Source organism: Rousettus aegyptiacus, unplaced genomic scaffold (genome assembly GCF_014176215.1).
Source record: "Rousettus aegyptiacus isolate mRouAeg1 unplaced genomic scaffold, mRouAeg1.p scaffold_m13_p_4, whole genome shotgun sequence".
Taxonomy (NCBI): domain Eukaryota; kingdom Metazoa; phylum Chordata; class Mammalia; order Chiroptera; family Pteropodidae; genus Rousettus; species Rousettus aegyptiacus.
The window spans coordinates 92869008-92894302 of NW_023416307.1; the positions used below are offsets into that span (position 1 = coordinate 92869008).

General features: G+C 35.4%; 3 protein-coding genes across 18 annotated transcripts in view; 2 read left to right on the top strand and 1 right to left on the bottom strand.

The window, feature by feature from the left end:
- Positions 1-4144, top strand: part of PLS1 (plastin 1) — a 105803-nt gene extending 101659 nt beyond the window's left edge. For all 10 annotated transcript variants that reach the window (XM_016126498.2, XM_036219724.1, XM_016126501.2 and 7 more), the window contains exons 15-16: positions 1985-2109; positions 2358-4144. In XM_016126498.2, the coding sequence (XP_015981984.1) occupies positions 1985-2109; positions 2358-2493 (261 nt within the window). In that variant the 3' untranslated portion in view covers positions 2494-4144. The remainder of the gene's footprint in view (positions 1-1984; positions 2110-2357) is intronic.
- The window catches only part of LOC107500832 (translation initiation factor IF-2-like), a 49361-nt gene extending 42325 nt beyond the window's left edge, over positions 1-7036 (bottom strand). Inside the window, exons 1-2 of the mRNA XM_016126478.2 lie at positions 7010-7036; positions 6395-6943 (exon numbers count right to left, since the gene is read on the bottom strand). Coding sequence (XP_015981964.2) covers positions 6428-6943; positions 7010-7036 — 543 coding nt within the window. The 3' untranslated portion in view covers positions 6395-6427. The remainder of the gene's footprint in view (positions 1-6394; positions 6944-7009) is intronic.
- TRPC1 (transient receptor potential cation channel subfamily C member 1) overlaps positions 6613-25295 on the top strand; it is an 84600-nt gene continuing 65917 nt past the window's right edge. For 2 of the 7 annotated variants that reach the window (XM_016126506.2, XM_036219718.1), the window contains exons 1-2: positions 6613-7304; positions 24188-24342. In XM_016126506.2, the coding sequence (XP_015981992.1) occupies positions 7079-7304; positions 24188-24342 (381 nt within the window). In that variant the 5' untranslated portion in view covers positions 6613-7078. Of the gene's footprint in view, positions 7305-20825; positions 21712-24187; positions 24343-25295 lie in introns of those variants that run through there. The other 5 variants (XM_036219721.1, XM_036219719.1, XM_036219722.1 and 2 more) reach the window with 3 other exon arrangements.

A 25295-nucleotide genomic window follows, 5' to 3' on the forward strand; every position in this document is an offset into this window, starting at 1 on the left:
ACATTGTTGCAAATGGTAATATTACATTTTTTATGGCCTAGTAATATTGCATTGTATATATGCACCACTTTTCTATCCAGTTGTCTATTGATAGGCACTTAGGTTGCCTCCATATCTTGGCTATTGTAAATAGTGCTACAGTAAACATAAGGGTGCATATATGTTTAAAATTAGTGTTTTGGATTTCTTTGGATAAATACCCAAAAGTGGAATTGCTGGGTCTTAAGGAAGTTCTGCTTATAATTTTTTGAGGAATCTCCATCCTGTTTTCGATAGTGGCTGTACCAATTTGCAATCCCATCAACAGTGCACAAGGGTTCCCTTCTCTCCACATCCTTGCCAATGCTTGTTTTTTGATTTATTGATGATAGCCATTCTGTTAGGTGTAGGTGATATCTCATTGTAGTTTTAATTTGTATTTCTCTGATGATTAGTGACATTGAGCATCTTTTCATATGTCTGTTGGCCATCTCTGTGTCCTCTTTGAAGAAATGTCTATCCAGATCCTCTGTTCAATTTTTAATTGGACTTGTATTTTGTTTTTTTTTGTTTTTGTTTTTGGGGGGTTTTTTTGGGGGGGGTTGAGTTAAATGAATTCTTTATAAATTTTGGATATTAACCCCTTATGGATATATCATTGGCGAGTATCTTCTCCCATTCAGTAGGATTTTTATTTTACTGATGGTTTCCTTTGCTGTGAAAAACTTTTTTGTGTGATGTAGTCCTAATTGTTTATTTTTTTCTTTTATTTCCCTTGCCTGAGAAGATGTATCAGAAATCATATGACTAAGAACATTGTCAGAGATTTTACTGCCTGTTTTTTCTTGTAGGAATTTTATGGTTTCAGGTCTTACATTTAAATCTTTAATCCATTATGTTTATTCTTGTATATGGTGTTCATTATTATTCATCTAAGGAGTCTTTATAGACATTTTCTTCCTGAACACCTATCCCCCATAAAATTTTAATGCCAGAGATATTACTGTATATTTTTTTATGCACTGCATGCTTTATACATAAAAAGAATAAGTTGATCATCCCACCCCATAATACATGGGCTAGACTAATTCAGGATCATCCCTGGAGCTGTGGATGGGGTTAGCTTTCCTTAAAGCACATATCCATTTGAGGGAGGTATGGCTACAGAGCAAAAATGTGAGTTCTGGTAGGACGGAGAAAGTAGTAAGAGTAAGTAGATTCTGGGTAGGCAAGCAACATTGGCCACCATTCAAGCTGAGAGACAGAACAGATAATTTGTTATGTACTGGTAAGTGGTAAAATCAATTCGGATCAGGATTTCTGACTTCAACTGCAGTGCTCTATCCACTAGAAATTATCTGTCCATTTTTAGTTTGCCTTGGAGGTAACTTTAAAAATGGAACCTTGGGCATTAGAGTGGGACAGCCATGGGTCCATATTTACTGGTTGTGTGAACAAGTCATTTGAGCTCTATGAACTTTCTGTTCATCTTTAAAAGAGAGATTATAATTTCCTTAATACCAGGCTCTTAGAGAATTAAACAGGCTGAACATATAAAGCAACAAGAATAATGCCTTTGTAAATATTAGTTCCTTTCCATTATTATTTTTTTTTTTTTTCTGAAAAACATTAAGTGAAGGCTTAGGAATCCATGGTCTAAAAATGCATTATTACTAGAATTTGCAAAAATATTAATTTAAAATTCATCTTCTATTCCTTTTCAAAAGTTATTTTTTACAGAATGGGTACTGTAGTTAGCATACTTTAAGAAATGTCACATCCACAAACCTCAAGTATAGTGACACCTCCACACTGTTAGCTCTGTAAATTGAAGGAAGAGCATGTTTTACATGGTTTGTGATATGTGCCTGTTGCAGAAAAGCTGAATGCTAATTGTAAAGAAAATTTATAAATTGCTTTTAGTTATGTCATTATGACATTCTGATCTGTTATTTATGAAAATTAAAAGATATTTATGAATGTTCATCTGTTCTTTATTTTCTAGGACAAATCTATTAGCACTAGTTTACCTGTCCTCGATTTAATAGATGCCATTACACCAAATGCAGTTCGTCCAGAAATGGTCAAGAGGGAAGACCTCTCTGATGAGGACAAGCTGAACAATGCTAAGTAAGGCTTTATTGTTTATATTAGAATATAGTGGCTCTTTAATTTCTTAAATAATCACAGGTAAGTTACTATATCTTTAAAATTCATAATTTTAAGTACAGCATGTATGGAGAATATTATTTAAAGACACAAATTTAACCTTTTTATAAAGTTAAATTTTATCAAAATATTTCATTCTTTTGTTAACATATATTAAGTGAAAACACAGTATATAACAAATACCAAGATATTTTTCTTGTCTTTTCAAGATATGCCATTTCAGTTGCTCGAAAGATTGGTGCCCGGATATATGCCTTACCTGATGACCTCGTAGAAGTGAAACCGAAGATGGTTATGACAGTGTTTGCATGCCTAATGGGAAAAGGACTGAACAGAATAAAATAAACATTTAATATGATTTTCTGCCACATTAAACACATTGAATGCCTCACAGTTTACAGAATTCTGAAATGCGGTGGCTTTGAAACCAGAGGTTATTTGTATGCTCAAAATAGTTGTATAATTCATTAATGATTTCAATATCCTGTTCACACTAGTTAGAATTTGTTGACCTTTTCAGATAACACAATTCATTTACTAGTTGATACTGATGATAATGTGTTCATCAAGCTGATAATTCATAATTAAATCATTTTCATTTCCTGAGTTTCATTAAAACAAGATTACTTCATTTTTTTTCATAGTTCAAAAAAGATCGATATAAAAATTTTCTGCAGGTCCTGCTGTGAAATGTGTTTTGATTTGTGTGCGTGTTAATTTTGATTATAAATGTATTCAAAATCATAATCCAGTTTAATCCTTTGTTTTTTTCCTCCAACTATGCGATGTGGTCTAAAACTTTAACTTTTCTGTAAATTTCTATATTGTCTAAAAATTTTAAGTGACAAGTATTGTTCCATTAACATCCTATATAAATTTTTTATATAGGAAAACTAACTCCTGAATAAACCCTAAAGTTCATTCTCTTATGTAAGAAGCCAGAGCTTTTTACTTAAAACTTAATTTTAACTGCATTGATACTTTACAAATGCTCTTTTGGTAACACAGCTTTAACTAAGACAGGCAGCATATATATGCTGGTAGGATGTTATTAGAGAAATATGTGTGTATATATATTTTGCACCTAAATTACCCAGGTTCTGTTAAACGGTATATATAACTGGTCAGTCAGCCAACCGTTAAGTATTTATTGTACCCCCTACTGTGCGTACTTTTCATTTTGTAGATATCTGGTACATAAAGATTTCTTTTAGCAATATTCATTTTGGATGTGCATATAGTTATTTTTTGACTGATTTCTAAATACTTATAGCCAAATATTGGCTAGAGGAGCTCAAAATACATTGACACTATAATGTTAGCTTCACATTACGGATACTAAGTTTGATCTATACTGAAGCCCTAAATAATTAAGAACATGCCCAATGAATGTTTAATAGAAAGTAACACAGATAATATTCAACATAGAGTATTTTCACACATTTTATCCACAGCCTCCTACAAGCTGGCGATGTTTGGTTAATGCTTGTGTTACCTAGGAATAGCTAAGCCTGAGACCTATTTCTGTCTGAATTTTTAGCAGTAGACTGATTCTCCTGCTAACAACTGAATTCAGAAATCTATTTCCTCCATTTCCCAGTTAGTGCCAGGGACCAATACGGCTGTACAACAAAAATGCTGTCACTTCGTCAGTGTGAATGAGTCATCTAAATCTCTTGCCATGTATATCTGATTAAATATACATGTTGGTAAGAATGAGACTGCTCATGTGTTTAGAACAGAATTTTTTTAACTGAAATCATCAACAGGTAGAACTATGAAATATATTCTTCTACAAGAGATTTCCTTTTATATTTTGAAGATTGTTTTCTTACATGAGATTATGTTCTTATTCTTCTGTGAGATTATTTAAATCATGTTTCCTCTTGATTTTTTTCACCATTATATTTACTAAGTTTTCGGATTTACATGAAATTTAGCACTTTAGAGTGGATTTTTCTCACAAAGTATATTTAATAAAAATTCTGTGTATGTACAAATGTGTCAGTATTTATTTCATTTAAAGTATACATTCTTGAGAATTATTATAAGCTTATTTTCCAGAAAAAGGAAGTAAAATAGTAAAATTAAATTCCTAATTAATAATTAATAAAAATAATTCCTAAACTAATTATTAAAACAAAAATTTTTTATTATTTTTTTGGGAAGTGAAGGTGGTTCTATGGTCCTTTAACAAAGAATTTTAGTAAAGGCCAACTACATGATTACTACAAATTTAGTTTGTGCTAAAATAATTGGAGTAAATCAATCAATTCAATAACACAGATTTGTCTATTATGATCCAGGTATGACACCAGACACTGGACATTCAGCCAAGAAAAATATAGACAGTTTCCTGACCTCATGAATCTTATATCCTGGTAGATAGAGACAGACGATAAATACGTGAAAATTTTTAGATAGTGATAAATGCAGCAGGAGAAATAAAACAAGGTAATTTGGTAGAGACTGACTTGGGAACTAGGGTGAAGATTTTAGGGTGGTCAGGGAAGGTCTCTCTAAGAATGTGATATTTGGACTGAGATATGAATGATAAAAAGAAGCTAGGTAATAAGGGTTCAGCAGAGGAAATAAGTACAAAACTCTGAGGCAGGAAGAGTCTAGTGGGCATTTTAGGAAAAGAAATAGGCAAATGTGGCCTAGGAATATTGAGGGAGATGTAGAGAGAATCTATTCTACTTAAAGGACTAGATCTTAAATTAGGTTTTCTCTCCAGCTGGTGGCTCGTCTCTTTTGTACCTGTGGTTTGGTGAGTTGTTTTGCATAATGTGCTGCTTCTGAATCTTGCGTACCATTGCTCATCATAACTTTATCACAGGTCTCCATATTACAGCTGCAAAATAGATAATGTATGGTATTAAAATACCCCACTTTATGCTAGATAAAGAATAGAGAGGCAAGAGAGAATACTCTGCATCTGAGATGATTCAAAAAGACATCTAAGGAACAGGTTGCAGTTGCAACACTGGTTTACTTTGAAGGAATAAAAGTCCTCTAATACTTTGGAATGCCTTTTAGGATTATCTACCAACGTAGGCTGGAATTCTTCTGAACCCAAGAAATTAATCCAGCCCCTGTGGGAGTACTATGGATAACCAACCGCCTAAACACAGAAGCTTGAATAGACTTTAAAGTGGTATCTATAATTCTGAGCCATTTGAATTTTTACCCTCACATGCCCTAGAACTTTTCAATGGGTCATGGTTAGAGTGGTCCCACTACTGAGTAAAAATTTTACTGTACTACAAAGAGTGTATAAGCACACACATAAACCCAAATATGTACCACTGTGTTCACTGGCCACAAATTTACAACGTGCAATTTTGACATTCCACCAAATATACAAACTATAATTCACATTACAGAATGGGGAAGATTTATGATCTACTAGAGATAAGAAAAAAAAAGCTAAAGTGACTCAACAGATAATCAACTGTTTTGAGGTAAACAGGAAAATGTTCACAAAGCTCGGCAACATGTCTATTAAGTCCTCTTACAGAGTACCTAAAGAGGACTTCGAACATCAAGAAAGGTATATTTGGAAAATGTGGGAATTGGTGTTATCAGGGACAGGGATGGGACAAATTAACCTGAACAGGACATATTTCCCTCAAATATACTTTGAAGTAAATGTATGTATTGCTTTAAAAACCTAAAGCTTTGAGGGCACAATTTTGATTTTTTATGGTTGGTTGTGGGAAGCAGTAAGAATTATTCAAGAGAGATAATTCCCAGGTTCCCCTCACCCCATGTTTTAAAGGTACAGGAATATGCTTTAAATAGAAGCTCGGTTTAAAAAATAAATTATTCGACGAAGTAGCATTTACTGTGCCTCAGTTAGGCCTTTGCCTAAATAACACTCGTCTTAAAATCAGATTTAGAAATGTAAAGATGAACAAGAAACCACGGGAAGGACTCTGATGTAGAGTAGGTCCTAAAAATGTGTTTATCCAATGGTTGGTTACATGTCCTGCATTACATGCGAATAAATATATGACATCAAGAACGTTACGGCAATTTTTTATCACAAACGAATTGTTAAGTTAAAAAAAGTCTAGAAATTAGGGTAGCTTGTGCAATACAAGCACACAAACACGCCTGGGGGCGCGGCGAGGGACATCTGCTTTAGGCAGAGAACGCGGTAACATGATACAATTTGATAACTCCACAAGAGGAGTCAAGAAACCCTTTAGGGGCTCAATTAACCATACCGCTGCATATGTACTTCTGTGCAGCAAGAGATGGAGAGGAAATTACCTCAAGCCCGCAATCTGGGTGTGGAGTCAGCGAGCGCACTGAGATGCCCGCTTGTCCTCGCAGCCGGAATCCTTCCAGGCGGCGGCCGGCTCCCGAGCGCAGGGGGCGGGGCGCTGAGTCCCCGCCTCCCCAACTGGCCCGGCCCACCTTCAAGGCCGTCACCGCAGCAGGTCCTGCCCTGGTGTCGTCGCTCTCGTGGAGCGGCAGATGACGTGAAGAAAGTCGCTAGCATCTCTTCGGGCTGCAGCAGCTCGGCCGCAGTTCCCACGGCCCCGGAGCCCGACGTGCGCAGAATCGCCTCTCGGAGCTCCTCGGGCACCGAGCTCTCGTCTTCCTGGGCTGGGCCGCCCCCTGCGCGGCCCGCGCGGCTCCTGGCACGGCCCCGCGCTCGGCTGCCGCCCTGGCGCGCGCCACTCTGTCGTCCCCGGACGAGCGCGGGCCGGCTCGGCCCGGGCGCAGGCGGCTGGGGAGGGGGCGCTGGCCCCGGGGCCGCGCATGCGCCGCCACCAATCTGGGGCTGTCAGTGGAGGGCGAGTCCTGGTTCCCAGGGGAGGCAGCGCCCTTTGGGGCCAAGGGGCCGCGCGCTGAGGAAGCCGCGGGGACGACTCATCCCTTTTCGAGCCCTGCTTCAGGGCTGGGATCCGGGTCGGGGATGATGGGGGCCCAGCCCCCGTCTCCTGGCCTGCCCCCTTCATGGGACGCGATGATGGCGGCCCTGTACCCGAGCACCTACCTCTCGGGCGCTTCCTCCTCCTCCTTACCTTCTTCCCCATCCTCCTCTTCGTCGCCGAACGAGGTGATGGCGCTAAAGGATGTGCGGGAGGTGAAGGAGGAGAACACCCTGAATGAGAAGCTTTTCTTGCTGGCGTGCGACAAGGGTGAGAGCTAGGCCCCTTTCTCCGCTTGTGGGAGCCCCTGCCCTCCACACCCTTCATCCTCTCCCTAACCTCCACTTGACCACTCCCTCTTCCTCACGCGCGGAGCGTCTCTTCCCACCACAGCCGCTTCCTCTTTGGTGTCGCACGGCCCCACCTCTGCACTTTGAGTGCGGAGCTGGCTGGCGGGACCCGTCAGGGTGCCACCCTCTAAGCGCGGCACTTGGGGCCATGGCTCTGGCCGCCGCCCCCCTCTGGTGTTTAGGTAGCGTCCTAGGGTTTTACTCTCACTTCTGCTACTGACCACTTGAATGACCTGATCTCCATCTTGGGGTTTCATTTCTTTCTTTTTGGAAGCCCAAAGGGTTTGTCCAGTTTCGGACCTACCAGTAAGAAAATTCCATGACCTTGCTTAAGGTTCCTCGTGTTTATGGGCTGTCACCTGTTTTTTCTTATCCCCCTCCTTTAAAATCTTACTTGTATTACCATATTTAGATTCAGCCACCCAATGCCTTTGTGTTCAGTGTCTGTTGAGTGGGATTAAGTATGTCATTATCTCAGGTGGAGATAAAGACAGGACTGAAGAAATTCTGCCTTAGTCCCAGACGTTCTCCGAATTTACAAAACAACTTTAACTTTGTTCGTGCTTTCTATTGGAGAGGAAAGGTTGCTCCTGAGCCCTCTTTGGGAAATAAAAGTAGTGCGAAATGATTACAGGGCAAAATTGTGGAATATAGTGTTTTTCTTAAAAAATAAAGCAACTAGAGATCCATCGCTTTTATGGCCTTAATAAAGTCTCTTCACTTAAGCATGCTTGCTATTGTTGCATATAATTGAAAGAATGGGAAATTGATTGCCCTAAGACTGCTTTTATTTCCTATGTATAAAAAAGTGTGGAAAGTGTTCTCTTTCTAAATTTATTCAGTTTACCTTTGTTGACCTTAGAAATAAGTTGTTTTTACCAGCAAAAAATGGGTTTATTTGGGAACAGCAAGAATTGCAGTTTGGGACAGGTAAGCTGTAGCAAAAGGCATAGGCAAGTTCAACAGAGGAGAGGTAAGTTATTTTATGGAGGAAAAGAAAGTTGTGAGAGGTTTTGAACAAACGTTCACTGGAGAAAATCAAGAGTTTCAGCATGTGAAGGTTTCAAATTGGCTGAGTTGCTGGGGTCGTCGATATGTTGTAGGAGATAGAGTGTACACCTTTTATGTTGAGGCCTGCCATTGGTGGCTCTATCCTGATGATTTTTTCTGTTGGGGTTTGTCATTGACAATCCTTTCTGTAATTTGACCTCTCCTGGTATTGCATGTGAGCACTCCTTTCAGACCTCCTGATACCATTTCAAATGAGGATTATCTTTATTAATTTTCACACCTTAAAATGGCCATGCTCACTTAGGAAAACTCTGTTCAGAATCATGCGGACTTCCAGAACATAAACCCAAAAGGGCAACTTACATTGTGAAAAGATTAGCTACAAAGGATTTTTTGTTTGTATGTATGAGTGTTTTTAATAAATGACAGCCTTTTTAAACTCTCTTACCGCTTTTGACATAGAATTTTATTTACACAAACTTTGAAAACACATTGACATATGAAGTCCACCTGTGTTTGCTGTCATCCACTTTTATGTTCTTATGTAAAAGTACTAAATTATATTATGAAAGCATTTGTTAGTCTTGTAAATGTAAAGAAAAATAGAATATATATCTATAACCTCACAAAAATCATTGTCTGTGGGTTATGTAAAATTTTTAGTATTTCTGGAGTGGATTGTGTGAGTCTTTTTCCCTCAAAAATTCTCTAAGAGGGGAGGGGAAAAGATTGTGTTGTACCAGAATGAGTAAATGGCTGCTGCATCTAGCCCGGCTGACTGAGCTATGGTTATTTTAAAGAAAGCAAAGTATGTCAAGAAGTGGCATTTAATATTCTTGTCAAACTGAGGATAAAGGAATGCCATAATGGAATGTGATTGGAATGAGTACTTGTATGGTGCATATATTTAGGATTATTGCATGACATATCTCAAGCAAAAGAGAGTTTTAATATATGAGAGTTTTGCAGCCTATCCAGTAGTGCTGCTGGAAATAGCATGGAATTGTCTGTCAGTTTCCTGTTTTGTAACATTAAGGTCCTTGAAGAGATTTGGCTTTTGGAGTGGGTAGAAAGTAAATATGCATATTTTTTTCTTCCATATAAATTGAAACATTTTTTAATGAGACATTAAATAGGGTTTTTTATGTTTCAGGTATGTTAAAATGAGATCTTTGGGTTAGATTTGGAAAAATGGCATTTCTTTACATGGAAAAAATAAAAGTTACAGCAGGTTTTTTTCATGTTTGTATTCACTAATATTGTTAAACCTTTTTTTTAAGAGTCAAAAGGAAAGTTTATTAGAAAAGGGAAAAAGCAAAAACAAGCAAAAGCAAAGACAAAAAGCCAAGACAAGAAAAAAAGCCTTGTTAAACCCTTTTTAGTATTATCCAAAACAAATCTAAAAAATGAAAAGTTTCCTAAATAGCTATAACTTCCACTATTGCACTGGAGCTTTCATCAAACCAAATGACAATTATTTATTAAAACAGCATTTGCTTTTAATAGATGATTTCATTTAATCCTCACAACCTCATGAGCCATTTCTGTTGTTATCCCCGCTTTACAAATGAGGAAAATGAGGCTTAGCAAAATTTTAAAATTACTTTACCCAAGGTTACATTAGTTAGGAAGTAGTAGAACTAGGATCTATCTTGAGCCTGCACCTTAAGCACTATGTTATATTGACCTAGTTTTAGTTGAATGAATGAAAAATCATTTGTGTTAGAAAAGACATCCACATTTGGACTTACTAGTTGGCGATTAAACTTGCTCTCTGTGAATGTTTTATAACCTTGATTTCTGTGGTTTTACTTTTATTTATTCAATAAAAGTAAAAAAACTTTAAGAGCACCAGAACAGATCTACTCTGCTCTAGAACACTTCTTTTTTTCGTCCTTATCATTTAGCAGTCTAACTCTCCATGCACAAAATGTTCAAAATATACTACACTTAGGGAGAATTCCTAAAGCAAAAATTGTAGGGATGAGGTTGTTATGTGTATGTTAGTGGATGGATGAGCCCTTGAAAGATGTGTACAAATTAAAGAATAAAGAAAAAAACTAGGAAAGAAAACAATTTTATAGTTGTATAGTTTATGTAGCTGGCTTTTATGTAAATGAGTTCAATAGGTCTAGATAAATGCTGATCCAGGTAGTGGCCACTTAATAGTGGCTGTTATTGAGTTTGAAAATGGGTCAGAATTATCTCATATTCAACATTGGTTCCTTTCTTTGTATAAAATTTAGAAGAAAATGTGACTTGAAGTTTCCTGTGCCAGTGATGTGTAGTTAATCTGGACTCCTCCCCAAGTAAAATTCTCAGAAAGTATATTCATAGTCTTTTTAAACATCGAATGCAGGAATTCAGAGGTAAGTTTAATTGAAGCAAGAGCTCGCTATGTTGTTTTATGAAATATTAAGCAGAATTCTTATCACCAACGTCTTTTTCTTCTCATTGAAAGTTGGTGTGTAATGAGCCACTTATATTTGTGGAAGCCTATGATACTTCAAACCTGCTGGCTGGAGAAAGGGTTAATATGTTTATTTAGGAAGCATTTAAACTAAATATAGTTCATATTATTTCACCTGTTTTAAAGTAACCATTGAGTAGATGGTAACTTTTGCGATAGATTCACGAGCTAAACCTATGTAAACCCCTTAATTTGCTGATAATCAGTAATTAGTTCTTGTGTGGAAGAAAGAAATGATAAAAGGATTCCGTTAGGATTCGGTCCCTGCCAAATCCCCATGAAGAGCATTTTCAGGAAATTTGTTTTGCATTTAATGAGTCAGGAGGCCCTTCTGGAAATCTCAACGTGGGATCAGGGGACAGATCGAGAGAGCTGAATTTCATCTTTATCCTTGGGCTCATCTAGTCTAAAGTCTGTGTCACCTTTGTGGTATGATTTGATGCATTATGTGGCAAGGTGCTTTGATGCCTGAATTCTTACATAAACTGCTTATCTGTGGGCTAAGCATACTATTTTAAAGTGAGCAGCATGTCTGGGAGAAGTAATATTAAGCTGCTGTTTTAATAACACCTTAATATATTTATGGGACTTTTCTTTTTTCTTTTTAGCTATTCGAGAAGAGATTTTGAGGTTGGAAGGGGTTAGAGAGGATGGCAGCGGGAAGAAAAAGCTCAGAGTACTTGGTCGTTTATATTGACTATTTTTCAGGTTCTAGAAAGTTTTATGTTGACAAGAGACACTTAATGTAATGAGGTATGTGCTGTAAGGGAAGAAAACATTGCAGAAAAGAGAGATTTGGAGCGTACTGTAGACAAAATTCTACAAATATTTTACCAATCGTTATTATGTGTAGCATTTAAGTATTTTGTGCAGGAAAGCTCTTCAAATCACCAGTGTTGCCATGGTGTATCATTCATTGCTATTTTAACAAAGAATACTTGAATCACTAAAATATTGATGGATGGTTTATCTATAACAGATTAATCATTGAGCAGCTAGCTACTTCACTGTACTGTAATACTGACATTTCTTTGTAGTGTTTCCGCAGGTTTTCTTTATTTCATTTTTAATTTGCTGCTCTTTTCTGTAAGTCATCATCTCAATATATTTATCAAGTTCTTAATTGTATTAAGACTCTAGAAAGATGTTTTATCAAGGAATAACTGACTATATCCCCATCCTTTAGATGCTCTCCTATGCTCTCATGAGGAGCAATACGGGGGGAAAAGTATGTTTGTACCGAATCTTTCTCAAGAGAAGAAACGAATGCTCACTTAAATTTCAATGGCCTATTTGTGATTTGGAAAATGAGATATTCTTAGTACTCAATCTTTTATCTAGGCAATTTAAAAAAATGTAACCCAAACCCCTTTACCCTGTATATTATAGATTTGGGGAATGGTGTTAAAAGATTAAATTTTATTGCATTGATATCATTGCCATCTAAGAATAATGCCTCTTCTTCCCTGCTGCCAGTGCTATAAATAACTTCTTCATAATTGACTTCACCAAATTTAATGATACCCAAGAAGTTTAAGATCTAGGATTAGTAGTTTAACTTTATGTAATGAGCAGCTCAAAAACTGTCACTAGAGGTGATAAGTAGTGATTTTTAAGAGCCTAACTGAATTAATTATTGGGACTAAAAGAATTCCAGTACCATATCAATATAGTTATAAGATTCAGTGGAATTTCTTTGTGACATAAAAAGTGCTAATCAGTACTGTTATTAAAACTTCTGTTAATTAAAAAAAATAACTCATTTATTTTCTGGTCATATTTGTTGCTCCATCGCTAATTCTTTTATATTTTTTAGCTTAGTTTATATTGATCAATAGTATACTTTTTCAGTTCTGTGAATATATATAATTTAAATCTATGTAAGATTAAATTTAAGTAAATTCTTTACAAAACTATTACTACATATCTGATATAAAGTTTTATACAACTTGCAACATCACTGAATTAGATCTCAAGTCATATATCTGACTAATTACAAAATAAACAATGCTTCTAAATATATTTTAGTAGATTCAAGAATATGCTGTTGATTTTTAATTTATTAACTAATTTACTTAAAAAAAATCAGCATTACCTTCTATGCTGTGAGTATGTTTTCTATAGTAGTGTGACTCTTTGCTCTTTTGCCTGATAATATCATTAATAGGTTTCATTAACAGTCACAAATGACCAAGAAATTATGAAATTATGGTAATAATTATCTTTTTTCAAAAACAGTCAAAGTACTATGGACAGTTTCTGAGCCTCTTTAATTTTGAAGGTTTCATTCACAGCAATATGATTACAAATACATTGGGGCCTATGGTAAATATTGGGTTTTGCACATTTGGTAAAACTACATTTTAAATCATTTTCACTGTAAAAGCCTTGCATATAACTTTTTTCTTTTTAGAATTTGGTACAAACTAATTTAATGTTTGCTGTAGAGTTAACTTTTTAATCAGTATCGTCACTAATTGAATTTGATCGAATCTTTGTATTTTTTTTACCTCTTTATTCTTTTTTCTTTTGCTAATAAAATCTTCTGCTTTCAGCGTCTTTAGTAACAGTTCAATTAGAATGTTGTTGTTACCACATTCAAAAACTGTTATAGAAGCTTTATAGATTTTTTTTTGACAGATAAATTCTTCCATACTTCACACTAAACTGAAAATTTGGTTACTATAAAATTAAACATTAATGCACCCATTTTAGTGATGTTGAAATTTATCATCATATGCCAGAAAATAAAACAAGATGCCAGTGAAGAAAAGATGGAATCATCTGTTCTTAACTGATATTGTAGCATTTCTCCACTGTTCTCAAGGGCTTATCACAGTTGGCAAGAGTAAATTTGTTGCTAAGGATCCATGATATTACCCTAGTATTTTATATACTATTTTATTTTTTAAAATTGTTGGTTAAGATTCACTACATTGATTTTATGACTGCTAAAGGGTTGCAGCCTGCAGTTTGGAAAGCATTGTTCCCGAAAGATCATGGTTGGTGAGTGGGAGAATGAAACAAGGTAAATTCAGAATGGTAGCAAGGCCCAGGTTCCATAATGCTTAGTAAGCCACAGTTAAGATTTTGGCATTTAAGTGTGATGGAATATCTTGAGGATTATAAGCTTGATATGATTTGAGTTTTAAAAAGATCACTCTAGCTGCCAGTACAGAGCGGATTAAAGGGGTGGAGCTAGAGCAGTGGCGGGCAGACTATGACCCACAGGCCAAATCCACAAACTGCCAGTTTTTGCAAGGTTTATAGGCTAAGAATGGTTGTGACAGTTCAAATGGTTGGAAATAAGTCAAAAGAACATTTTAAAACATGAAAGTTATTTGAATTGCAAACTTTGAAGCCCATTCATAAAGTTCAATTGAAACACATTGGAGCTCATTTGTCTACATACAGTCTATGGTCACTTTTTTTCTGCACAGCAGAGTTGAGTATATGTGACTGAGATATTATGTTCTGCAAAGCCTAAAACATTTACTCTGTGGCCCTTTACAGAAAAATTTTATTGACCCCTGTGCTAGATCGTAGGCAGCTATATCAGTAAGAAACCTATTGCAGAGCCCAGGAGAGAGGTGGTGGTAGCTTGGACTGCCGGTACCAGTATGCATGGATACAAGAGGATGAGTATGAGAGAAAATTTTGGAGAGGGGACTGAGAAGACTTGTTATTGAATTGGTATACTGGAAAGATTTATTGAAAAAAATTATTTCTTCTAAACAGATTATGTTGAATTTCTTTCTGTATGTTATATTTTAAAAACAAAAGATATGTTACTCTTAAAAGCAATTTGAATATAAAATGGACAATATATATTCATCTGACATAAGAAGGCACTTTTTTTCAGATTTACTTTTTATTTTTATTTTTAATTAAGTTTATTGGGGTAACATTGGTTAATACAATTATAAAATTTTCAACTGCACATTATCATTTGATATCTGTATATTCTATAGTGTGTTTACCACCCAAAGTCCAGTTTTCCTCAGCTTCCATATATTTGATCCCCTTTACTCACTTCACCTTCCCCCTAAACCCTATATTTGACCCCTTTTACCCTGTCTTCCTCCCACCTCCTCCCCCACCCACTAGTAACCACTAGTCTATGTTCCTCTGGTAACCACTAGCCTATTGTCCATGTCCATGATTCTCTGTTTGTCATGCTCATTTGTTGCTTTTAGGTTTATATCTCACATATAATTGATATCATGTGATTTTCAACTTGTTCTGTCTGGCTTATTTCATTTAGCATGATTATCTCAAGGTCCATCCAGGTTGTCGCAAATGGCAGTATTTCATCTCTTCTTATGGCAGAGTAATATTCCATTGTATATATGTACCACAGCTTCTTTAATCAATCATCCATCATAGGACACTTCGGTTGCTTTCATGTCCTGGCCACCATGAATAATGCTGCTGTGAACATCGGTGTGCAAATATCTTTTTGGATATGGGTTTTCAAGTCTTTGGGGTAAACAGTCAGTAGAGGGATTGCAGGATAATATGGTAGATCAATTCTTAGTTTTTTGAGGAACCTCCACACTGTTTTCCATTGTGGCTGTACCAATTTGCAGTCCCACCAGCAGTGTATGAGGGTTCCTTTTCTCTGCATCCTCTCCAACATTTCTTATTATTTGTCCTGTTGATTATGGCTATTCTAATAGGTGCGAGATGGTATCTCATGGTGGTTTTGATTTTCATTTCCCTAATAGCTAGCGATGTTGATTATCTTCTCATATATTTGTATGTCCTCTAGGGAGAAGTGTCTGTTCAGGTCCTATGCCCATATTTTGATTGGATCATTTTTGTTGTTATTGCTGTTGTTGTTGTTGAGTTGTATGAGTTCTTTGTATATTTTGGATATTAGGCCCTTATCGGAGGTGTTGCTTGCAAATATATTTTCCGATTCGGATGGTTCTCTCTTTACCTTGTCGACGATTTCTTTTGCTGAGCAGAAGCTTTTTAGTTTGATGTAGCCCCATTCATTTATTTTAGCTTTTACTTCCCTTGTTTTTGAGGTTAAATTTATAAAATCCTCTTTAAGTCCAAGGTCCCTGAGTTTAGTCCCTATGTTTTCTTCTGTGTATTTTATTGTTTTAGGTCTTATATTCCGGTCCTTAATTCATTTTGAGTTAATTTTGGTGTGTGGTGATAGATAACAGGCTACTTTCATTCTTTTGCAGGTGATTTTTCAGTCATCCCAGCGCCATTTATTGAAGAGGCTTTCCTTTCTCCACTGTATGGTTTTGGCTTTTGTGTTAAAAATTATTGGCCCATATAAATATGGGTTTACTTCTGGACTCTCAATTCTGCTCCACTGGTCTGTGTCTGTTTTGCTGTCAATACCATGCCGTTTTGATTGCTGTCACTTTGTAGTATAATTTGAAGTTGGGCAATGTGATACCTCCATCCTCATTCTTTTTCTCAGGATGGCTTTGGCTTTGAGGTCTTTTGTGCTTCCATACAAATCTGATGATTTTTTGTTCTATTTCTTTAAAAAATGCTGATAAGATTTTGATGAGGATTGCATTAAATCTGTATAATGCTTTAGGTAATATGGTCATTTTAACTATGTTGATTCTTCCAATCCATGAAAATGGAATATCTTTTTATTTCTTTGCATCTTCTTCAATTCTTTTTAATGGGGTCTTATAGTTTTCATTATATAGGTCCTTCACATGTTTTGTTAGATTCATCCCAAAGTATTTGATTCTTTGTGTTGCAATGCAAAAGGAATTATTTTTTCCACTTCTTTTTCTGACACTTCATTATTAAAGTATAGGAATACTATGGATTTTTGAACATTAATTTTGTATCCAGAGACTTTACTGCATTTTCTTATTGTTTCTAGTAGTGTCCTTGTAGTCTTTAGGGTTTTCTGTATAGAGGATCATGTCATCCACAAATAATGACAGTTCAACTTCTTTGTTTCCTATTTAGATACCTTTTATATCTCTTTCTTGCCTGATTGCACTTGCTAAGACCTCCATCGTTATATTGAATCACAGTGGCAATAGTGGACAGACTTGCCTTGTTCCTGACCTTAGAGGGAAGGTGTTTAATTTTTCATCATTAAGTATAATGTTGGCCGAGGGCTTGTAATAAATGGCCTTTATTATGTTAAGGTACTTTCCTTCTATACTGATTTTGTTAAGTGTTTTGATTATAAACAATGCTGTATCTTGTTAAAGACATTTACTGCATCTATTGATATGATCATATGATTCTTATTTTTTAATTTGTTTATGCAGTGTATCACATTAATCTATTTGCATGTGTTGAACCATCTCTGTGCCCCTGTTCTGAAGCCCACTTGATCATGGCGTGTAATCTTTTTAATATGTTGCTGTATTCGATTCGCTAGTATCTTATTGAGGATTTTTGCATCTGTATTCATCAGAGATACTGGTCTGTAGTTTTCTTTTTTTGTGTTATCTTTACCACGTTTTGGTATCAAGGTAATATTGGCATCATAAACTGAGTTGGGAAGTATTGCCACCTCTTCGATTATTTGGAAGAGTTTGAGGAGAATACGTATTAAATCTTCTTTGAATGTTTGGTAAAATTCACTGGTGAAGCCATCTGTTTCTGGACTTTTTCTTTTTGGTAGGTTTTGATAATTGTTTCAATTTTCTTACTACTGAATGGTCTATTTAGATTTTCCAGGTCTTGATTCAGTCTAGGAAGATTTTATTTTTCTAAGTACTGGTCCATTTCTTCTAGGTTATTAAGTTTGATGTTATATTCTTTTTCATAGTATTCTTGTATGATCCTTTGTATTTCTGCTGTGTCTGTTGTAATTTCCCCTCTTTCGTCCCTCATTTTGTTTATTTGTGACCTTTCCCTTTTTTCTTTAGCCAGTCTAGCCAGGGGTTTGTCAATTTTATTAACCTTCTCAAAGAACCAGCTCTCTGTTGCATTTATTTTTTCTAATTTTTTTCAATTTCATTTACTTCTGCTCTAATTTTGATTATTTCTTTCCATCTGCTGACCTTAGGCATCATTTGTTATGACCACTTTTGCCGTGTCCTAAAGGTTTTGATATGTTGTGCTATCATCATTCATTTCTGTCTCGATTTCTCTTTTTATTTCTTTTCTGACCCAGTTATTCTTCAGTAGCATGTTGTTCAATCTCCATGTATTTGTGTTTCTTCCTGATTTCTTTCTGCAGTTCATCTCTAGTTTCAAAGCATTATGATCAGAGAATATGGTTGGTATGATTTCAACCTTCTTTATATTTGTTGAGGCTATTTCCGTGTTCTAGTATGTGGTCGATTCTTGAGAATGTTTCATATGCACTAGAGAAGAATGTATAAACAGCTGTTTTGGGATGGAAGGCTTTGTAAATGTCTATTATATCCAGTTGGTCTAATGTGTCATTTAAGGATGTTATTTCCTTACTGATTTTCTGTTTGGATGATCTGTCCATATCCGACAGTGGGGTATTTAGGTCCCCTACTACAATAGTGTTTTGGTCTGTTTCTCCCTTTAGTTCTGTTAGTAATTGCTCTCTATATTTTGGGGCTCCCTGATTGGGAGCATAGATATTAAGTGTTATTTCTTCTTTGTGTATGATTCCCTTTATCATTATGAAGCGTCCCTAAATATCTTTCTTTACCTTTTTTTTTTTTTTGAAGTCTGTTTTGTCATATTAGTACCACTGCTCCCACTTTTCTCTGAATGCCATTTGCTTGAAATATCATTTTCCACTCTTTCACTCTGAATCTATATTTGTCTTTGGAGCTGAGATGTGTCTCCTGGAGGCAGCATATGGTTGGGTTTTGTTTTTTGATCAAATCTGCAACTCTGCCTTTTTATTGGTGAGTTCAATCCATTTACATTTAGGGTGATTATCAAAATATGAGGTCTTCTTGTAGCCATTTTACCTTTTGCTTTGTGGTAGTTCGGTGTTTCCATTGCTTCCTTGTCCTCGTGCTTCTGTTTTCTTTGTTTTGGTTGGCTTCTGTGGGTTTTCCCTCTGGTCCTTCTCGTTTTATGTTACATACAGCTGTTCTGAATCTTTGGCGTATGTTTACCATATGCCAAATATAATAATAGTTATATTATATAAAGGATAGTTATATATATACAGTCATCCATTTTCTTCTTCGCATGCTTTATCTCCATTTTCATTTGCAAATTTGGATATATGAACCTTCCCCTTTTCAGTCATTGTTATGTCAGTTTGTTCCTATGTATGCTGAACATTCATTCATTACTATCTTGTTATAACAATTTTCTTCTTATTATTTAAGCTTATAATGCCCTGTTCTTAGTAAGGGTTGCACTCCTCTGCTTCTATTTGCCTGATAGTCACTTTATTCCTAATTATGTTTTTTTCTTTTTGTCATTTTATTTTAGGTGAACTGACCCCTTTCAGTATTTCCTGTAGTGCAGGCCTTGTAGTGGAGAATTCCCTCAATTTTTGTATGTCTGGAAAAGTCTTAATTTCTCCTTTATATCTAAGGAGAGCTTAGCTAGATACATTATTCTAGGCAGGAAGTTCTTTAAACTTAATAGTTTAAATATTTGATACTATTTAAAGTTTGCACTGAGAAGTCCAAGGATAATCTAATTGGTTTACCTTTAAAAGTTAACATATTTTTCTGCCTTGAAAATTCTGTATTTGTCTGTTAATTTTTGATAATTTTAATATAATGTATCTAAGTGAAGTTCTGTTGGGGTTGACATAATTGGGTGTTCTGTTGACGTTTTGAATTCCAAGCTCCAGTTCATTCCTTATATTTGGGAAATTCTCATCCACCGTTTGTCTGAAAATGCTTTCTAATCCCTGTTCTTTTTCCTCACCTTCGATAATGCCCATTATCCTTATTTTTCCTCTCCTGATGGTATCAGCTAGTTTTTGAATTTCTCTTTCATTATTTTCCATTCTTTAGGTTCTCTCTTCTTCCTTCTGATTTATTTCTAGATTTCTGTCTTCGATATCACTGATCCTTTCCTCCATTTGGTCGACTCTTATTTCTCAAGCTTACTATTTCATTTTTCAACTCTTGCAGTGTGTTCTTCATCTCCAGAAGTTTTGTTTGGTCCCTTTTGAAGTTTAGATTCCTTGCTTTGCTCATCCAGTTGTTTTTTCAACTCCTGAAATTGTTGATATGATTCATTTTGTATCTAATTGAGTTTTTTCAGAAGTACCATCCTGAATTCTCTGTCATTTAAGTTGCATATTTCTATGTCTGTAAGCTTATTTTCTGGACATTTTTCTCTTTCTTTCTGAGTTGCCTTGTCTCCTTGGTTGTTCATGGTGTTTAAGGAGTATTTCTCCACCTGGGCATTAATGGAAGTATATTCTACTGTTTTTCCAGAAAGAAGATTTATTATATAAAGGTTTCTCTTTAGCCTTGTGCAAAGAAGGCGCTTTTCTTTTGGTTTCTAGTAGGTGGTGTGGAAGCCTCTTGGATTTATATATAAAGTCTTTATAACACTCTTTAAATTTTCTTGTCGATATTTAATCATGCTTGCTACCCTCAGTTTCAGTCCCTGTCAGTGTCAGTGTCAGTGACAGTTTTGGCAGCATTTGCTCTGATTCCCCTGGGGCTCCGCGGTGATCTTTTTCGGAGCGTATTGGAGGAGGGGCCCTCCAGGTTATGGGTTGGGGGCTGCAGCTCAGCTTCAGTTTTGCAACTGCAGCCGGTAAAAATCAACTTGTTCCTCTGCAGTCCTGTCCCGTTTCTCTGCTTTCTGCCCTGATGACTGGGCCCTGCAGTTTTCCCAGGCAGGGTTGTTGCGGCGACTCACCACAGGAACTCTACATTACTTCTCTCCTCCCCCTCTTGCAGGGAACTCTGGCAGCTTCTTTATTACTCCTGGTCCACCACCCAACACCCGGGGTTCTGACCTGTGGTAGCTCTTATATGCAAATCCCACGCTCAGATGTGCTGGTGTGCAGTTTGGGTGTTTTTTGTTAAGTTTTAGGTGTTCAGCTCATTTCTATTTCAAGGGGAGAGATATGGTGATGCCTCTCACTCTGCCATGTTTCCAAAGATCCCAGATTTACTATTTAAAAAGATGACAAAATGACTCCAACAGCTTTAAAAACTTGGTAACTGGAGCCCCACCAAGATTTACTTGTCTCCGTTTCCATTCTCTCTTTCAGCCACCTCATAAGAAGGCATTTTGAATTGTAGTCCTTGCTCTCTAACTAGCTTCTTACTATATATTTTACATTTCCTAATCTCTTTTTACATATACACTCATCCTAAATATTAAGACTGTTCTGGGACTTTTGAATACAGTACATTGTTTTAAATGGCTTGCAAATATAAACTTTGGTGGGATGCTTAGAAACCAGTGTAAGTTTCCTATAGGTCCTGTGACTGTAATATGTAATTTTTATTTGCATGAGTGTGTCAGTTTTGGCAACGTGAAACTTTTTATTTTTAGGGGTGAAAATTATTTATTAGCTTTTGATTTTTAAGGTTTTTTTTTTTTTTTTTTTTTGTATAGGCCCCTGATTGTAATGGAAATAGTCTTTGAAACTTTAAGGCTGCAATATCTGACATTTACAATACGATTACTTTTTAAACAGCAGTCTAAAGTTTTAAAATGTGTAGAAGTTGTTTTTGTCCATCCGCTATACCTAAAATTTGGAAAATTTTATAATAATTATATTTATATAGTTCTTTATACTTTTCTGTCTATAGCAATATGGCTGACTAGATCATCTGAAAACCCTTCTGCTGCAAATCACCTAGAAATGCTAGCTAAAATATAGCAAGCATCCTTTTAAATGAACAACTGAGCTTTCATGAAAGTAAGAGAAATACTCAGGATCCAAAAATGGAGAAAAGACTAAAAAGCAGAGGAGTGTGTAAGCTGACATTTTGGCTGCTCTATGGGTGGGGATGACAGTTATTGGTTTGGACATTGTGGGGATTTGAATTTTAATGCTAATATGAAAATGGGTTACAGGCCTAAGTCTCTATAAAGTGGGGAATTGAAACAACATCCATGCATAAAACCAGTATCTTTAAAGGACCCTACCTTTAGCAAAGGGTTAGATAAGGAAAAGAAACCGTCTACCAGCACAAGGAGACTATGAAGAAGCTTGTAAATAAGACTCCACTAAGAATTTACAACTATGGTTCTGCTTCATGTTGGCTTTGGGTTTAAATAAATATGATGTACTTGGTCTGGGAAAACCTAAACTTAGAAATTAATATAAAAAGGATTCGTAGGACAGCAAAACCTCTGAGTTACTGGAAGAAGCAAACACAAAACATCCTTGGTGGGACAAGCTTTCAAACTAGGCTGCCAGGATTCCTACAGGTAAGTATGAAGATGAGTTTGTAATATGCATTTAAAAAATTCAGAAGATAGTTATCCATTAATACAAGTCAGCAGGTCAGAACAAATAGGATTAAATCCCTAAGACTTTCAGGTAATTGTTATATAGAGACCATAAAAAAAGTATGTTTAAAAATGACTAAAAGCTTAAGGAAATGAAAACATAAGAAAGTAAATCAGAAGATTTGAAAAGGAATCCAGTAAAACTTATAGAATTAAAAAAAGCCATTAAATTTTTAAAAAATCAACGAATGGGTTAATTAGAAATAGTTGAAGGAGGAATAAGTGATTAAAAGAGAGATCTGAAGAAATTATCCAGAATGCAAGAAAGAAAAGAAAATAATAAATCTTTGGAGACATAGAAGTTGGACTGAGATAATCCAACATAATATCTAGTAGGAGTTCTAATAAAAAAAATAATATGGGGATGCAGCAGTATTTGAAGAGATAATGGCTGAAAATATTACAAAATTTATGAAGTGCAGTTTTTAGATTCAGAAAGCCTAATGAGTCTCAAACAGGATAAATTAAAAATCCTCCCTTAGACACATCATGATATCAAAGAAAATATAGCAGTTCTTATGGGTAGTATTCTGCTACTAAGACATTGAAATAAATTCACCTGAAATAAGGTTTTAGATGTTATTTTCCAGTAGTAGTGACAAATTTTCACTGGTCTATCTGTGGGGTCACTATTGGTTCAACTTGTGACTAAGAGCTTCCTTTTGTGAAAGATTTGAAAGGTTTTTGCCATGGAGTGTTTATGTCTGAATATTAATTAGTAGTGCTATTATTTCTTTTTGTGACTAATTTTCTTCTTGAGGTAGCTGAGGAAATATGCCATCAATAAAACTACCATTCAACTTGTTACAAAATGTGTGGGGACTAAAGTCATTGGTAAAAAATAACAGCAATTTTATTTGAAATTTAAACAAAAAATCTGTTACGTTTCTTCTTCACTCATTTAGTCAAGTTTTAGGATTTACTCTTTCCATATCATGAAATTATTCATTTCTTTTTCCTTCTGATTTCTACTCTGATTGTTCTTTTTCTGCTTCTTATAGGTATCTAAGGAACAAATATATTTGCAAGTCACTTAAAATGGTTGATTCATATTATGTTTTAAAAGTAAAATGAAATATAACAAACAAAACCCACTTTTCTTTCTTCGTTTAGTTTATTAGCATTTTTTTAATCCCCTTATTACTGCACCAGCTGGTCAGCAGACAAATATACTGGGCCCTCCGTGAAAATGATTACCTCCTTAATTCTTCTCATTTTACCCAAGGGGTCGACTGTTTTGATGTGGGTTAGAGTTAGGCAGAAGGAAATCTGCATGCTCCTGACAGGTCAAAATTTTACTTTGAAATATTCTGACTTTGTCCTCAACCAGCGTTATTTCTAGTCCTGCCTTAGAGTGTGAATTGACTGTTCCCTGGTCATTTAATCGAAACAGCTTTCATTTATGGGATAGAGTGTGTGTGTGTTGGGTGAGTGGGGAGGAGAGAAGAGGAATTTCAGGCGTTCTTTTCTCAAATATATACACATTCGTGCTGCCTTTTCTCTTCATAATATCCTCCACTTATTACTAGATCTCATTTTTAACTATTATGATACTCAAGTAAATATGTATATATTTGAGGTGTACAACTTAAATCCTTTAAGCTTCTAATTTTTCTAGCTTTCAGTTTGTGCTCTTGGACATTCTTTATTGCTTTAAATATCTTCTAAAAGTTTCTCTCCTATAATTATTCAATTATAAATTTTAAACTAACAACTTTTATTTCAAACCACACATTAAAATTTTTCTACTTTTTATGTTTGCAGTTGATGTACATATTTTCAGGATACAAGTTTTCAGCAAGAAAATGTTCACATTTTCTTTGCACATTTCCATATACAAAAATGAGTTTAGGTTTTTTAATCTTTTAAATCAACAGGCTAAGTTTTTTATAGTTAATGTCATGAATATTAAGTTATGTTTGTATATTGTTATTTAGGTGACTATTATATGGTTAAAAAGATTTTGGAGGAAAACAGTTCAGGTGACTTGAACATAAATTGCGTAGATGTGCTTGGGAGAAATGCTGTTACCATAACTATTGAAAACGAAAACTTGGATATACTTCAGCTTCTTTTGGACTACGGTTGTCAGGTACAAGGCTAGATAATTTTATCCAGAAGTACTGTTAGATATGCCATGTTTTCTTTCTGCTTTCCTCTCTCCCTCCCTCCTTCCCTATCTCCTTTTATTTCTTCCTTCTTTTCTCTCTTTCTTCTCTCTTTTACTTTTTATTTTTATGGTTTTGAGCCATGAAAAGTTTTAAAAACAAACCAAAAGCCTTTTTTAAAAAGTATGATATTTTGACTTGATTATTTTTTTCCTCCTCTTTCACTTTTCCCCCCTTGTATGTTTTATAATATCTGATGGAGGTAAATTATCATGACTTATTAAAGATGTTTGTTTTATTATTATGATATTACAAATATATAATATTATATATCTAAAAATATACAAGTGTTCTGGAAGTGTCAGGAGAACAGGTTTTTCTGTGACCCATATAATTTATAAGCCTAAGAACAAAATGCTCCTGACTCACAAAACAATTTTCAGTTTGACTCTGATTTTCTCATCAGTTTTAGTAAATTTTTCTTTTTGCCTTAAACTTAATGTTTGCTTATAATGAAAGGTGAATGAATTTTTTTTAAAACTGGAAAATACCGACCTTTCCTAACTTCATCAATTTAAGTAGAAAAGCAGGCATGCGAGTCTTGAAATAATTCAGTCAAGAGGTTCTGAAGGAAATTTATTTTCCTTTATGGTTTGCCTATGATTGGACTTAGCACATGAATTTTGGCTCTTTTTTTATTTCAAATAGTATGATTTTTTGCTCTGTTGTAGCTTTGACTTAATGAGATTTTTTTTTGAGTGGCTTCAGAAAGCACTCAAAATGTTTTAAAAATGTAAGTAAGTTCTATGTACATTTCTATTATATATATTACAACATATGGTACTGTCTCTACACTTACATATTTAGAGTAGACTAAGAAATTGCTTTCCAGTAATTTCAGTTGCCCAAAACACCAATGAGACCCAGAAAGTAAGTA